Source organism: Salvelinus sp. IW2-2015, linkage group LG26, assembly GCF_002910315.2.
Source record: "Salvelinus sp. IW2-2015 linkage group LG26, ASM291031v2, whole genome shotgun sequence".
NCBI classification, from domain to species: Eukaryota; Metazoa; Chordata; class Actinopteri; order Salmoniformes; family Salmonidae; genus Salvelinus; species Salvelinus sp. IW2-2015.
Window position 1 is genome coordinate 37,944,599 of NC_036866.1, and position 14,524 is coordinate 37,959,122.

The window sequence follows — 14,524 nt, forward strand, 5'->3', positions numbered from 1 at the left end:
CAGAGTGGGCTCTCTGGTGATTTTAAAGGCCAGGTAACAGAGTGGGCTCTCTGGTGATTTTAAAGGCCAGGTAGCAGAGTGGTCTCTCTGGTGATTTTAAAGGCCAGGTAACAGAGTGGGCTCTCTGGTGATTTTAAAGGCTAGGTAGCAGAGTGGTCTCTCTGGTACTTTTAAAGGCCAGGTAGCAGAGTMGGCTCTCTGGTAATTTTAAAGGCCAGGTAGCAGAGTGGTCTCTCTGGTACTTTTAAAGGCCAGGTAGCAGATAATGCACATGGTTGCAGGTTTTTAGACAATCTTTTTGTTGAGGGTCTTGAGGTCCTAAACATTGTTAACCTTGTGTCTCCTTGGTAATAATATAGTAGCTACCATAGTATTAAAGCTATGCATTAAGAAAGCATGCAATGAGATACCTGCAGAGAGGAATACCTACTGGTCAGACTGGTTAATAAAGGGATGGAAGGAAATGTCTGCCATACCCTCCATTCCCCAACAGCTGATGTCACAGGGAGTGTGTGTGTGTGTGTGTGAGTGTGTGAGTGTGTGTGTGTGTGTGAGTGTGTGTGAGTGTGTGAGTGTGAGTGTGAGTGTGAGTGTGTGTGTGTGTTCAAAATGTATAGACCATACCCACAGGACAGTAGATGAATTAAACACCGCCCATGTATGTGTGTGTTAGAATAGAATACTGGCTTCCTGTGCTATACAGTAGGTTCTGTCATGAGCTGACTGTTAGAATCTGAGAACCTGTACATCTGCGTTACACTGTTGCGACAAATTCTGAAAGACAAGGTGACAGACACACAGACAGATAGCCGACTATGCGGAAGCTCCACTCACAGTTCTCTGCACAGACTTCTGCGAAACGTACGAAAGATAGTTTAGATCTCTCTCGAACAACTTTTAGATCTCTTTACTTCTGTTTATACTTTCCATTTAACCTTTTACTGCAGGCTAAATCAGGGTCACACAGAGTGTTTCTTGGTAGTGTCACGGCATTCATCGGAAGAAGAAGAGGAATCGTCAGACCAAAATGCAGCGGGGTACGTGTTCATCTTTATTAGATTAACTGACTGAACACTGAATATAAAATAACAAAAAGAATAGCCGAAACAGTTCTGCAAGGTGCAACCAACACTAAACAGAAAATAACCACCCACAAACACAGGTGGGAACAGGCTACCTAAGTATGGTTCTCAATCAGAGACAACGATAGACAGCTGCCTTTGATTGGGAACCATACCAGGCCAAACACATAGAAATACAAAACATAGAACAACATAGAACACCAGAAATAGAATGCCCACCCAAATGCCCTGACCAACCAAAATAGAGACATAAAAAGGATCTCTAAGGTCAGGGCGTGACAGGTAGTCTTAAATGTAACAGTATAGCTTCCGTCCCTCTCCACGCCCCTACCTGGGCTCGAACCAGGGACCCTCTGCACACATCAACAACTGCCTCCCACAAAGCATCATTACCCATCKCTCCACAAAAGCCGCGGCCCTTGCAGAGCAAGGGGAACAACTACTTCAAGGTCTCAGAGCGAGTGACGTCACCGATTGAAACGCTATGAGCACGCACCCCGCTAACTAGCTAGCCATTTCACACCGGTTACACTTAAACAAATCTACTTTGAAACAAAAGTACAGTGCATTTGGGAAGTATTCAGACCCCTTGGCTTTTTCCAAATTTCGTTACGTTACAGCCTTATTCTAAAATMTATTAAATTGTTTTTTTATCCTCATCAATCTACACACAATACTCCATAATGACCAAGCAAAAATAGGTTTGTAATTTGTTTTGCAAGTGTATAAAAAATTTAAAATAAAATATCACATTTACGTAAGTATTCAGACTTTTTACTCAGTACTTTGTTGAAGCACCTTTGGCAGTGATTACAGCCTCGGGTCTTCTTGGGTATGACACTACAAGCTTGGCACACCTGTATTGTTCTCTGCAGATCCTCTCAAGCTCTGTCAGGTTGGATGGGGAGTGTCGCTGCACAGCTATTTTCAGGTCTCTCCAGAGGTGTTTGATCGGGTTGAAGTCCGGGCTCTTGCTGGGCCACTCAAGATTATTCAGAGACTTGTCCCGAAGCCACTCCTGCGTTGTCTTGGCTGTGTGCTTAGGGTTGTTGTTCATCAAGGATCTCTCTGTATTTTCCTCCATTTATCTTTCCCTCGATCCTGACTAGTCTCCCAGTCCCTGCCGCTGAAAAACATCCCCACACCATGCTTCACTGTAGGGATGGTGCCAGGTTTCCTCCAGATGTGACGCTTGGCATTCAGGCCAAAGAGTTCAATCTTGGTTTCATCAGACCAGAGAATCTTGTTTCTCATGGTCTGAGAGTCCTTTAAGAGCATTTTGGAAAAACTCCAAGCAGGTTGTCATGTGCCTTTTACTGAGGAGTGGCTTCCGTCTGGCCATTCTACCATAAAGGCCTGATTGGTGTAGTGCTGCAGAGATGGTTATCCTTCTGGAGGGTTCTCCCATCTCCACAGAGGAGCTCTGGAGCTGTGTCAGATTGTCCATCGAGATCTTGGTAACCTCCCCGACCAAGCCCCTTCTCCCCGATTGCTCAGTTCGGCTGGGCGGCCAGCTCTAGGAAGAGTCTTGGAGCTTCCAAACTACTTCCATTTAAGAATGATGGAGGCCACTGTGTTCTTGGGGACCTTCAATGTTGCAGAATTTTTGTTGGTACCCTTCCCCAGATCTGTGCCTCGACATAGTCCTGTCTCGGAGCTCTACGGACAATTCCTTCGACCTCATGGCTTGGTTTTTGCTCTGACATTGTCAACTGTGGGACTTTATATAGACAGGTGTGTGCCTTTCCAAATCATGTCCAATCAATTAAATTTACCACAGGTGGACTCCAATCAAGTTATAGAAACATCTGAAGGATGATCAATGGAAACAAGATGCATCGGTGCTAAATTTTGAGTCTCATAGCAAAGGGTCTGAATACTTATGTAAATAAGTTATGGGGTATTGTGTGTAGATTGATGAGAAAAAATGTTTTATTTAATCAATTTTAGAATAAAGCTGTTACGTAACAAAAAGTGGAAAAAGGGAAGAATACTTTCCGAATGCACTGTATACAACCTCACACACATAATTATGGGCTTAAAAACATAAGACACCTGTACCATGTCAGATATAGAGTTGAAATGTATTCAATTTTGAGTTTGCATCCCAATAATACACTTTATATACATCACAGAAGACTGAAATATAACAAAACCGTTTGACATAGAAACACCAGTTTCTCTACGTTTAAAAAATAAGGTTTTTAAAATAATTTTGAAATTATGAAAAATATTTGTAACATTCCACACCTGAGGGCACTATAGGGCGGTTTGGTCATTTGACTGCAGGAAAGTTAATTGGTTTTTTGTTGGTTGCTCATGGGTAGTATGACACTAACTTTTACTTTGGACTTCATACTGGTTTTGGCTGGGGAGAAATGGTAGCGTAGCTAAAGGAGGTGTTTGTAGATGTTTGGGGAGGTGAACAGACAGAAAGCTACAGGAGGCTGTTAGAGAGTGGTTATCCAGGTGTTAAATATGGAGTGTTCGGGAGAGTAGTAGGGCAGTGGGTGGCCAGTGTTGGGGAAGTGTTGTATCTACTTGCCTAAGAAATACTAAAGAAAACAATTGTTCTTTACAACATAAGTTCTTCTTTGTTCAATTAACCGGAGCCACACAAGTATAGTGCATTGAGCTGGAATCTCCCGGTCTTAAACTCCTGTGCGGGGGATGCGCGTCCCTCAAGTGGTCACGTGGCTCCACGTTTTACCATCATGCATTTTCACTCTATCATTTGGACTTTGGACCCGTTTTCATAGTTCCTTTCTGTTCACTCTTCTCTCTCTGTTTGTTAAAAATGACCTTGTCATCCTTCTCTGTTTCTAGGAGTACTGTCAACCTAGTTTGAGTTTCCTGTTGACCAACAGCTCTGCAGGAGACAGACCATGTTTTAGTGGAGTAGCCTTGTAGTTTAACAAAGCTAGTTATGGATCTGTCTTTGAGTCCAGAGCTTTCTTAACCAGTAGTTTCACTGTTTTGACACTGTTCTCGACTAACCCATTAGACCGTGGGTACAGTGGGCTGGATGTGACATGCTCGAACCAGTACAGTCTAGAAGAATCACTGAAAGCTGAACTGTGAGGCGTTGTCCGTACGGACAATCTCTTCGACCCCATGGCGAGCAAAGAATAATCCCCTGACTAGCAGTAGTGTCCTTCAGCAAAGCACTCTGGGTAATGAGAGTAATAGTCCATCAGTAGAACATCGTTCTCTCCCTCAAGAGAACAGAGATCTATTCCTACTTTGCCCCATGGTCTCAATACCTCTTTTTCCTCAACCCACATTGTCTCTTTGCTCTGTTTTGCTCTGTATTTCTGGCACGTTTCACAGGCTCTGATTGTCTGCTCTATATCAGTATTCATCTTGGGCCAAAATAACACTGCTTTTGCACGTTGTTTGGGCTTTTCCATCCCTAGATGGCCCATGTGTATTTTGATCAGCATGTTTTTCTGTAACCCACTTGGTATCACAATTCTTGAAATCATAAACAGAATTCCGTTGAGTACAGATAGCTCATCCCTGTATTGACCATAAGGGTATATCATAGCTTGTACAGACAACCCGTATGTTATGGCTTGAATCACCGTTTGCAAACACTCATCTTCTGCAGTAGCATGTGAAATAACTGTCCACATTTKATCTGAGACTGGGCAGCTCTTTCTGATAAGGTTTACATGTATGGTCTCGTCCTGCTCCTATATCGGGTTTGGTTCTGAGCTGTCTAAAGCTCTGGACAATGTGTCTGCCACTAACAATTCTTTTCCTGGCCTGTACTCCAGTTGCAAGTCATATTTCTGAAGTTTTAGAAACAGTCTCTGTACCCTTGGTGGTGTGTACGCCAGATCCTTCTTTGCAATAGTAACCAAAAGGTTTATGTTTTGGCCCACACTGTTTTACCATAGATAAACACATGGAATATCTTACATGCATATGACAGTTACAATGCCTCTTTCTCAATCTGAGCATAGTTAGTTACTCAGAAGTTGCCAGAGCCATGGAGGCATGTGACTGGGCGCCATCTAGTGGCATACTGCTGTAACAACACTGCACCTAAACCTGCTTTAGAGGCATCTGCTGAGATTTTGGTTTTGAGATTTTCATCCTAGAACCTCAGTACTGGAGCATGCATGATTAGTACCTTGAGCTGCTCAAACTCTTTCTGGTGATTACTGTTCCAACATATCCCACTCTCCAACACTTGAGTTCCCCAAGTGGTCACGTGGCTTCCGATACAAAATGCCACAGGAAGCTACTCTGAAAATATAGTTTACAAAGCTACCAAGTTCTTCACCCTGGAAGAAGTTAAGCTACACTACAGCTACACTTAAGAAACACATAGTTGGCTTAACTAAAGTACTTTGAAAAAGTAGTTCACTACATCCAACCGACTTAAATCTTCAATATGTAAATCTGAAATGTCATTGACTATCATGGCACAAGGCGAGACCCAGATGCAGACACAGGAGGCAGATGGTTGGACTCTTAAATGTTTATTGATCCAAAAAGGGAGAAGGCAAGAGAACGGTCGTCGACAGGCAAAATGTCAAAACCAGTTCAGAGTAATAGGGGGTACAGAGCGGCAGACAGGCTCGAGGTCAAGGCAGGCAGGCACACTGTCCAGAAACAGTCAAGGGTCAAACCGGGAGGACTAGCAAAAAGAGAATAGAAAAGGCAAGCGCACGGGGAAAACACGCTGGTTAACTTAYACATACAAGACAAACTACCACAGAGKGACAGGAAACACAGGGATAAATACACTGGGGAAAACAAGCGACACCTGGAGGGGGTGGAGACAATCACAACGACAGGTGAAACAGATCAGGGTGTGACAATTGACTACAAATTGCAAGAACCGATAACTTTGGGATCGTATGTTTGTGAAATTTAGCCTATTAAAAACAAAAACAATATTTCAAGTAAGAATTACGTAGGTCTGTTGCTGAAAAAGAAAGGAAATTATTGCCTACTTCACCCATATTCTATTTTATTTTTGCAAAAAAAATGTAGTGTGTAGTTCCAGTAGTTAGCTACAACGCTACATGGCAAAAAAAAGTCATTAACTACAGAAAACACTAGCTTGATTTGAACTTAGTTCAATTAAAACTAAGCTACTGAAAAATCTAGTTAAATTCCTAGTTGAACTACATGTAACTTAGTTCACTACTCCCCAACCCTGTGGGTGGCTAACTTTCTGTGTCTTTCTCTTTCTAGTCTCTCACCGTCTCCTTCCTTGTGCTGTGTGTGTAGACAGCCTGAGGAAGAAAGAGACTGAAAAAGGGACTTTTACTTTCATAACAAAATTAAAACAAATCAGACCAGCAAAATGAGCATGAGGAATTTGGTAAACACTTTAATTAGGTTTATGTGGAAGGTGTGTGTGCATGGTTTTATGTGAGTTTGTTTTAGTGTATGACTCATGGTATGATTTGTTTTATTTGTGTCTCACTGCTGTAATCATTGCTATATTCGATTAGAACCAAGATTGGACCAATTTAATCCTTATCATATTGGATTGTTCCCTGGGTTCATCTCTATATTATACGACCCTCCACGTAGGCTAGTAGGCCTAAAGTGACATGTCAGTCAAGGTGTTACTGAAGTTGATTAGTTATTATCATAAAGGACTTTGGGCTGCTATATGTTCATCAACCCTCTCTCATTTCATTGTAATTCAGCACATTCTATAACATTTGATTGAATTACACATCCTTTCAGAGCCAATTTCCCCTTACTTCCCCTTATCACTGCGACGATAGTGCTATGGTGAAGTGTGCTTGTGTGTGTTTGCACGTGTGTTTTGTGCGCTATGTGCAGGGAAGGAAGAAGTAGTCTTCCCCTTATTGGTGAGTCTCTCCGCTGAGCTGAGTCACGTAGCTCTGAGCTGCAGAGCCTGCCTGGGAAGATTACGTGTTACTGCCAGACTTTCCCTACTGCTCCTACGGGAGGCTTGAGCTGCCTTGTCCGCCCTGTAAGGATTTCCTACTACTCTGTAGAAGAGGCTTTGGGTGAGTTTATTCTCAGGTTATGTCAGTGATTCAGTTTATCCCTGCCTCTCTCTCATGTTTTTCTCTGTTTTCTTAGATGAATGTGCTATTGTGGTTGGTATACATATATTTCTGGAGTTAGACTATTCCCACAACTGTCGCCCTTTGCAGTGAAAGTATTAGATAATGATATCAAGTCACAGTATTTCATAATTGCAGGCAGGAGTCCAAAGACGATTTATGGATTGTGGGATATATTCACTCATATGTTGTGGATGTATTCACTTTAAAATTGGAATTGCTTCCATTTTTCTTGTGTGCACTCACACAGCCCTGCTCATAACTGGAAATCGCTGAGAATTACCACCCATTTTGTATCCCGGGCAGATTTGATTATAAATACTGTTAGATATGCAGTGTGCTGAGAGTGGGGTCTCCCCTTGGGGCAGGGTGCTCTGGTCTATTTTAGGTTAGAAGTAAAAACAGTAACTTAGACCATGGTTTGCAGCTATAGTCTGAAGCACAGACACTCCCCTCACTGGGTGGTGGCTGGGAGCAGAAAGACAGGTGTGCCTATTGTTTTTACTCACAGCTCTCACTTGAGTGTCGGGACACACATGTTGTCTCAGGATTAGTGAGAGAGGGATTAGAGAGAGAGAGAGAGAGAGAGAGAGGTATCAATGGGTTTTTGTAACAAAGGCATTATGCTCTTATGTGACACTCCAAACCGATCTAAATCTAGCATGCATCGGGCAGAAAATTGATTTGAACGTTACAAATCGCCGGTTCACAATGTTTTGTGCTATGGATCCGCTTAGTTGTCTACATACACCATAGACTTATACATCAATTACACACACACACACACACACACACACACACACACACACACACACACACACACACACACACACACACACACATCTTAGACAGATCTAGCTCAGATGCCGAGCTCATGAGCTCCATCAGCAGCAGATTTTAATTTAAAATGGGAAATGAAAGTGTTTATGCAACATATGTTAGTGCATCGAATCACATCGCACCGAACTGCATCGATTCGTTCCCCCTTTAGTTTCAAACTAAAACGTAGCGTTCCTGTGTCCTATTGTAGCCCATGTATCTAGACAGGTATCGAATCATCTTGAAATGGAAAGATGCACATCCCTAATTATACCACAAATTAGATACAGCTTTTTCAAACGTCCGCTTAAAAACAGGATATATTCCTAGAGGCATCGTGGTTGGTCGATCCTGTTATTTTCTCTCTCTCTGTGTGAGGTAAAGGATGTGGATACGCTGCTCTTATCTCTGATTAGAGGGAGAGTGGTTTTGTTAGATTGATACATTCCTTCATTCTCTCTGAGCCCGGTTGTATTGGTAAACATGCATTCTTGTGTATCTGTGTCGGCAAGGACAGGGAGGCGTCTTCTAAACGGAMGAGATATCTTTAGTAACACCAGCAGCACACTGGAGGCTTTAACACACAGACCCTGACCTGAGGTAAACTTATTTTTCTTCTTGAACGGATCTTCTTCCTCTCTCCGGATGTCATGAAAGATTAAGAGCACCGAGTATTTTGGCCTATTTTCAGTTCTCTGCGCCATGGCAAGACTCCTCAGCCTTGCAATACGGTGATAGAGTTCAGTACTGGGGGAATATTTTTCATGTGTCATTATAATTGTTTTTGTTAGATGCTAGATACATGTCTTTGATCATTTTCATTGGATCATTCTTGAGGATTTACTTATGACTGTCTTGAGCGAAATGAATGCCATGATTTCCACCAGAGTTGGTCTAAAATTCTTTGGACACAAGCGAATGCCCACGAGCTTGTTCTCCCTGCCTGCTCAATAGTAAAATATTTTGTAGTGTTGAGAAGGTTCGGGCCAGTTGCCATGGTAGCAGGTCTCCTACAGTGTAAATCAAGGACAGAGCCTCAGGTGGGATTGTGTTTATCAGAGTTCTGCATTCACTATTAACTATTGGATTCAGCTGCGAATGTTCAATATTTGCTCACTTTCCAGTTTCTACAGAATCCTGTTTGGCCTTCTACCCCAGGCTCAGAAGCTCACCTTGCAAACATCCATATTCACTTAGTCTTGCTGATGTGGGCTAATGTGGTTTTAAATTGGAATCAGAAGACGGACTTTCATATAAAAGAGAAGAGTAAAGGATTTGAATTACTGTAGTCATGTGTGATATGGAAATTGCAAAAACTTTGGCTTGGTTTGGTCTTGTGCCGTCCTGTTGTGGTCTGTTGTGGTCTTGGTTTGGTCTTGTGCCGTCCTGTTGTGGTTGTGTGTGTGTGTGTGTGTGTGTGTGTGTGTGTGTGTGTGTGTGTGTGTGTGTGTGTGTTGTGATGGTGGTGTGTGTTGTGTGTGTTGTGTGTGGTGTGTGTGTGTGTTTGTGTGTGTGTGTCAGGTTTGGGGTCTAATTTAGTTTCATATTCAGGAAATTAGATTCTACATGAAACGCTTACTCTGTCAGTCTCTATTAAACAATGATTGAGATGGATGCTCTTATTCTAAAATATTGAATTGCAATTTCAATTTTTAATTTCTGAATTGACTGAATTTAACTGAATTGTGTGTGCGAGTGTGCGCGCGTGCATGTGTGTGTCTTTCTTAGAGAGAACATACTCAGACTGGTTAAATAAACGGTGTTTGTTATTATGGGCTCATCATCCCACTTGAGATACTTCTCAGTCTTATCACCAACCTATAGACTGACCCATGTGTATAACATAGCCAAGCAACAGGACAAACTCTGCCCTCCTCCTGGCTAGGAATAAGAATGGCTCGAGAACTGGCTCAAAACGCTCGCAGCACTTAACGTTTCTGCACAATTGATTTAGGGTCGTGGTCTCGTTGCAGCCGATCCCACGCCTTGTGCAGCTGCGCCAGTCTTATAAAGCTCTTCCTCTACTCCTGGAACCAATATAGAGTGTTGTAAACAGTTCTACCCCTGAGGTCCCTTCCATTTCAGAATGTCTGAGGCTACTTTTTTCCAAGAGATTGTCTTAAATTAACCAGGGATGTTTCGGGTGATAAGTGGTGTAGAATTGAGCCACATGCGCTAAGTTATCTGTCAAAATGTCAGGGATTCTTAATCTGTTGGCTGTCAAGATTTGGAAGATTCGGTTATTGAAGTAAAATAGTACCGGGTATTCTTTTTTTAGTGAATGTATAGTAAACGTAAAAAGTAGTGCAAACAAAATAATAACTAAAAGATAGATACCCCAAAAATTACTGGAAGTAGTAAGTTCAATATATCTTTTTACTTCTTAAATTTTTGTGGGTCAGTGGTATAAAGTTACTTGTCTCTGAATATAACCAGAAAGGGGCTTCTTTTGTTTGCTTGCCTAATCCATCTTAATTGTCCACATGCTTTAGCGGCTTAGCAGGCCCGCCTTTGCTGCTAATTTTTCGACATGGTGGATCTGTGGCGGGCCAGCTTTGTTAACGGATTAGAGACACCAGTGTGTGTGTGTGTGTGTGTGTGTGTGTGTGTGTGTGTGTGTGTGTGTGTGTGTCTGTGTGAACTTCAGTCATATACAGTACTTACAGAACTATACACTGGCCGCTCTGTCGTGGATAGGGTCCGCATTTCACTGTGGGTGAAAACATGGAGGTGATTTACAGCAGAATGACTGGGTGTTTGACCTGTTAATAACAACCTTCATTATTTACTATAGAGGGTTTTCCTGACTCTCTCTTACAATCACTAACATAGCAACTTGATCTGGAATGTGGAGACATGATTGTAACCAAAATGTGTCATATGGCGCAAAACATGTTTGAAATGTCCCCTTTAAAGTGATTGCAGATGATGTCAAGCATGTAATCAGACGAGTTCTTAAGGCTCTAAAATGATCCACGAAACCTGGGCCGTGTTTAGAAAGTCACCCCAGCAGATCGTGGGGCTTTCCTAGTCAATCACMAGACAATTTCTTGTAAAAGCCTTGTTGTCTGTAACTGAAACAGCGCTATAAAAAGAGTGTAGCCCTTTCCTGAAGTGTAATYTTACAATTCTTTCTCTCAGAATTTCACAATTAATCAACATGATTTATTATTTTTACACAAAATCTGCTGTTTCTATATCGCTTTTGTTATATGTCAGTCTTCTGTGATGTACATAAAGTGTAATATCGGGATGTAAACTCAAAATGGAATAGATTTCAACTCTATATCTGACATGATACAGGTGTCTTCTTTTTTTAAGCCCATAACCATGTGTGTCAGGTGGATACTTTTGTTTCAAAGTAGATTTGTTTAAGACTACCAAGAAACACTCTGTGTGACCCTGATTTAGCCCACTACGGTAAAATGTACAATGTACACTGAGTATACCAAACATTAGGAACACCTTCCTAATATTGAGTTTCACCCTTCCCTTTTGCCCTCAGAACAGCCTCAGTTAGTTGGGGAATGGACTCTACAAGGTGCCGAAAGCGTTCCACAGGGATGCTGGCTCATGTTGACTCCAATGCTTCCCACAGTTACGCCATGTTGGCTGGATGTCCTTTGGGTGGTGGACCATTCCTGATACACATGAAAAAAGAATGAGCGTGAAAAACCCAGCAGCTTTGCAGTTCTTGACACACTCATACCGATGCTCATGGCACCTTCTACCATACCCCTTTCAAAGGCACTTAAATCACCCTCTGAATGGCACACATACAAAAATCCTTTCTCTAACCTGTTTTCGACCCCTGATTTGAAGTGGATTTAACAAGTGACATCAAGTAAACAGGGGACTTAAGGCGTCATGAGCTCTAGAGAGTTACGTTTCAAATACTTTTAGGGCTCTGTATATGTACACATTCAACTATCTAGAGTTCTTCTTGTGACACCATTTCATACACATACACAGAATGCCACTGAAGTTCCTTCCTTGTTACGATGAGCAAATCCTACTTTTGTGAATCGAAGGGATTCTATTAAAAAAAATTAAAAGGCTGTTACTTTTTGAGGAGATTGAGTGTACTACCGCATTTCGGTCGCATTTCAATGTTCCGTCGAACTAGGATGGAATTTCACTTCCATGATCTTTCGGTGAACTCGTCGTCGTTTTCTCTGTAGAGTTACCATGGAGAAAACATTGTTTGCATCAGAAATMGCTTGCATCATCACATGCAGTAATGCAGGCTCTGCAGCACTAYGAATAGACAGCCTCTCAGAGACAATGGACAATGTTACACATTGATTARACTGTATAGCTGCTGAGTGAAGGGTTGTGTGAGTGCTCACTCAACCGACACATGTGAGTTACTTCTTGTACCTCAGTGGAGTTAAGTCATGTTTTTACATGACTGCGCTTAATGGAGACTTCCCAGAATGATGAAGCTCTTTGTGGAAACTCTCTATAAAGTAACAGTGCCATGTAGTGTTACCTTAATAGGGATGGCTGTGCAATTGTAGAGACTTGACTGTGGAGTGTTTCTGACTATAGACTTGGTGTAAACAGTCCGACAGTATTAGTTAAACACACTGGACCATCTGCCACACCCTGATCTGTTTCACCTGTCTTTGTGCTTGTCTCCACCCCCCTCCAGGTGTCGCCCATCTTCCCCTTTATCCCCTGTGCATTTATACCTGTGTTCTCTGTTTTTCTGTGGCCAGTTCCACTTGTCTCGTTAAGCCTACCAGCGTGTTTTTTTGTACTCCTGTTTCCTTAAGCGCCTGTTTTCTATTTTTCCCAGGTTTGATCATTCTGCCCGCACGTGGCATGTCTGCCGTTCTGTACCTTACGGTCTCTGCCCTGGACTACCTACCTCTGCCTGCCCTTTTCTTTGCCTGCCCCCTGTTTATATAATAAACGTCCGTTATTCGAACTGTCTGCATCTGGGTCTTCTCCTGAGCCGTGATACCATCTGTTAGCAGATGGTTAGACCAGGCTCAGTGCTGTTGACAATCATCTGGGTCATTAGCATGATAATGAACTACATGGAGACTTTAATGTTCAGCCATGGGCAGAGGTGAAAGTAGATTTCATTTCTTCCCGGTACAGGACCTCATATGCTTGCGCGTACACCAACATTTTTTATGGGTCTAATCATAGAATAACATAGAATCCCTATTAATTCAAGAAGGATATCTGTGGGCCTAGTCAGTAAAGATTTATCATGTAACTTTTTAAAATGTATGACCTTCTATTGTGGCATAAACACAAGAGGTCATGTTGTCATCTGATTGTCAAACAATAACTTCAACGTTCTCCTTTACTAAGCTACCTGCTCCCGTTCATCTACTGGCATCATGTTCCAGCCTCCGAACACAGTGGTGAATGCTAAGAGACATCTGCTATACAAAACACCACACAGTGTAATTAGGCCAGGATTTATGCCTCCACTGCTGTTCGCGCGCGTCTGTGTCAGCCACTCATCGCGGCCATGGCAGTGTTCTCCTTGAACCACATCGCATTGTTTTCAAGTTCATTCGCACATTTTCCATGCCTCTGACATGCGCTAATGATAAATAGTGGTGTTGTAGCCTACACTTTTCTTGACATTTTGTTTTAATTATTGTGATAGGCTGATGATTTACTGGTACGGCATACCCCCACTATTTATTTTGCCGGGACGGTGTACCAGACCGGCTTACTTTCCCCCCTGGCCTTTGGCCAAATGAATAGTAGAAGATGGAGGAAGATGTAGTGTATTACACCCACTGCAAGCCAGTGGCAGTGGGTGGGTGATATTCTGTGAGTGGTATATGTTCTGTCTGTGGTGCAACATGGATGTGAATCACAAAAAACAGGATATATGGTATGGAAGTGAGGAGGTCCTCTTTCAAAAATAAGTACAACAGAGGCATGGTAAACGTCATATGATCCCAGCTCTGTCACCCCGCAGCCAACTGAGTGTTGTCGAGAATCTCACCATTCCTCTTTGCGCTCTCTCTCTTTCAGCTCTAAGCAGCAGCCCCCACAGTGCAAGGGTCAGTCGGACAGGTCTGTGTGGGAAGAGTCCCAGTGAGAAGAGCAGGGGGGGTGTCAATGGAAGAAGTTCGGACAGCAGGCCCTCACTGCAGCCCAAACCACAAGGTACAGATAATATTACTGTCTAATATTACTGTGTAATTTACAGATAATATTACTGGTCATCTCTACTGCCTCTGATCTGGCGGACTCAATAAACACAAACGCTTCATTTGTAAATTATGTCTGAGTGTTGGAGTGTTTTATCCATAACTTTTTTTTTTTATCTAAAATTGTYCCATCTGGTTTGCTTAATATAAGGAATTAGAAATGATTTATACTTTCACTTTTGACACTTAAGCATATTTAAAACCAAATACTTTTAGACTTTTACTCAAGTAATATTTTACTGGGTGACTTTCACTTTTACTTGAGTCATTGTCTATTAAGGTATCTTTACTTTTACTCAAGTATGACAATTGGTTACTTTTTCCACCACTGCTCAAAACATGTACGACAAAACAGCTCATGCCACAAGGA

At 42.2% G+C, this 14,524-nt stretch overlaps 1 protein-coding gene across 5 annotated transcripts in view; it reads left to right on the forward strand.

Moving 5' to 3' along the window:
- The window catches only part of fgd4a (FYVE, RhoGEF and PH domain containing 4a), a 109,849-nt gene that overhangs the window by 69,105 nt on the left and 26,220 nt on the right, over positions 1-14,524 (forward strand). For all 5 annotated transcript variants that reach the window (XM_023971295.2, XM_023971294.2, XM_023971297.2 and 2 more), the window contains exon 3: positions 13,976-14,110. In XM_023971295.2, coding sequence (XP_023827063.1) covers positions 13,976-14,110 — 135 coding nt within the window. The remainder of the gene's footprint in view (positions 1-13,975; positions 14,111-14,524) is intronic.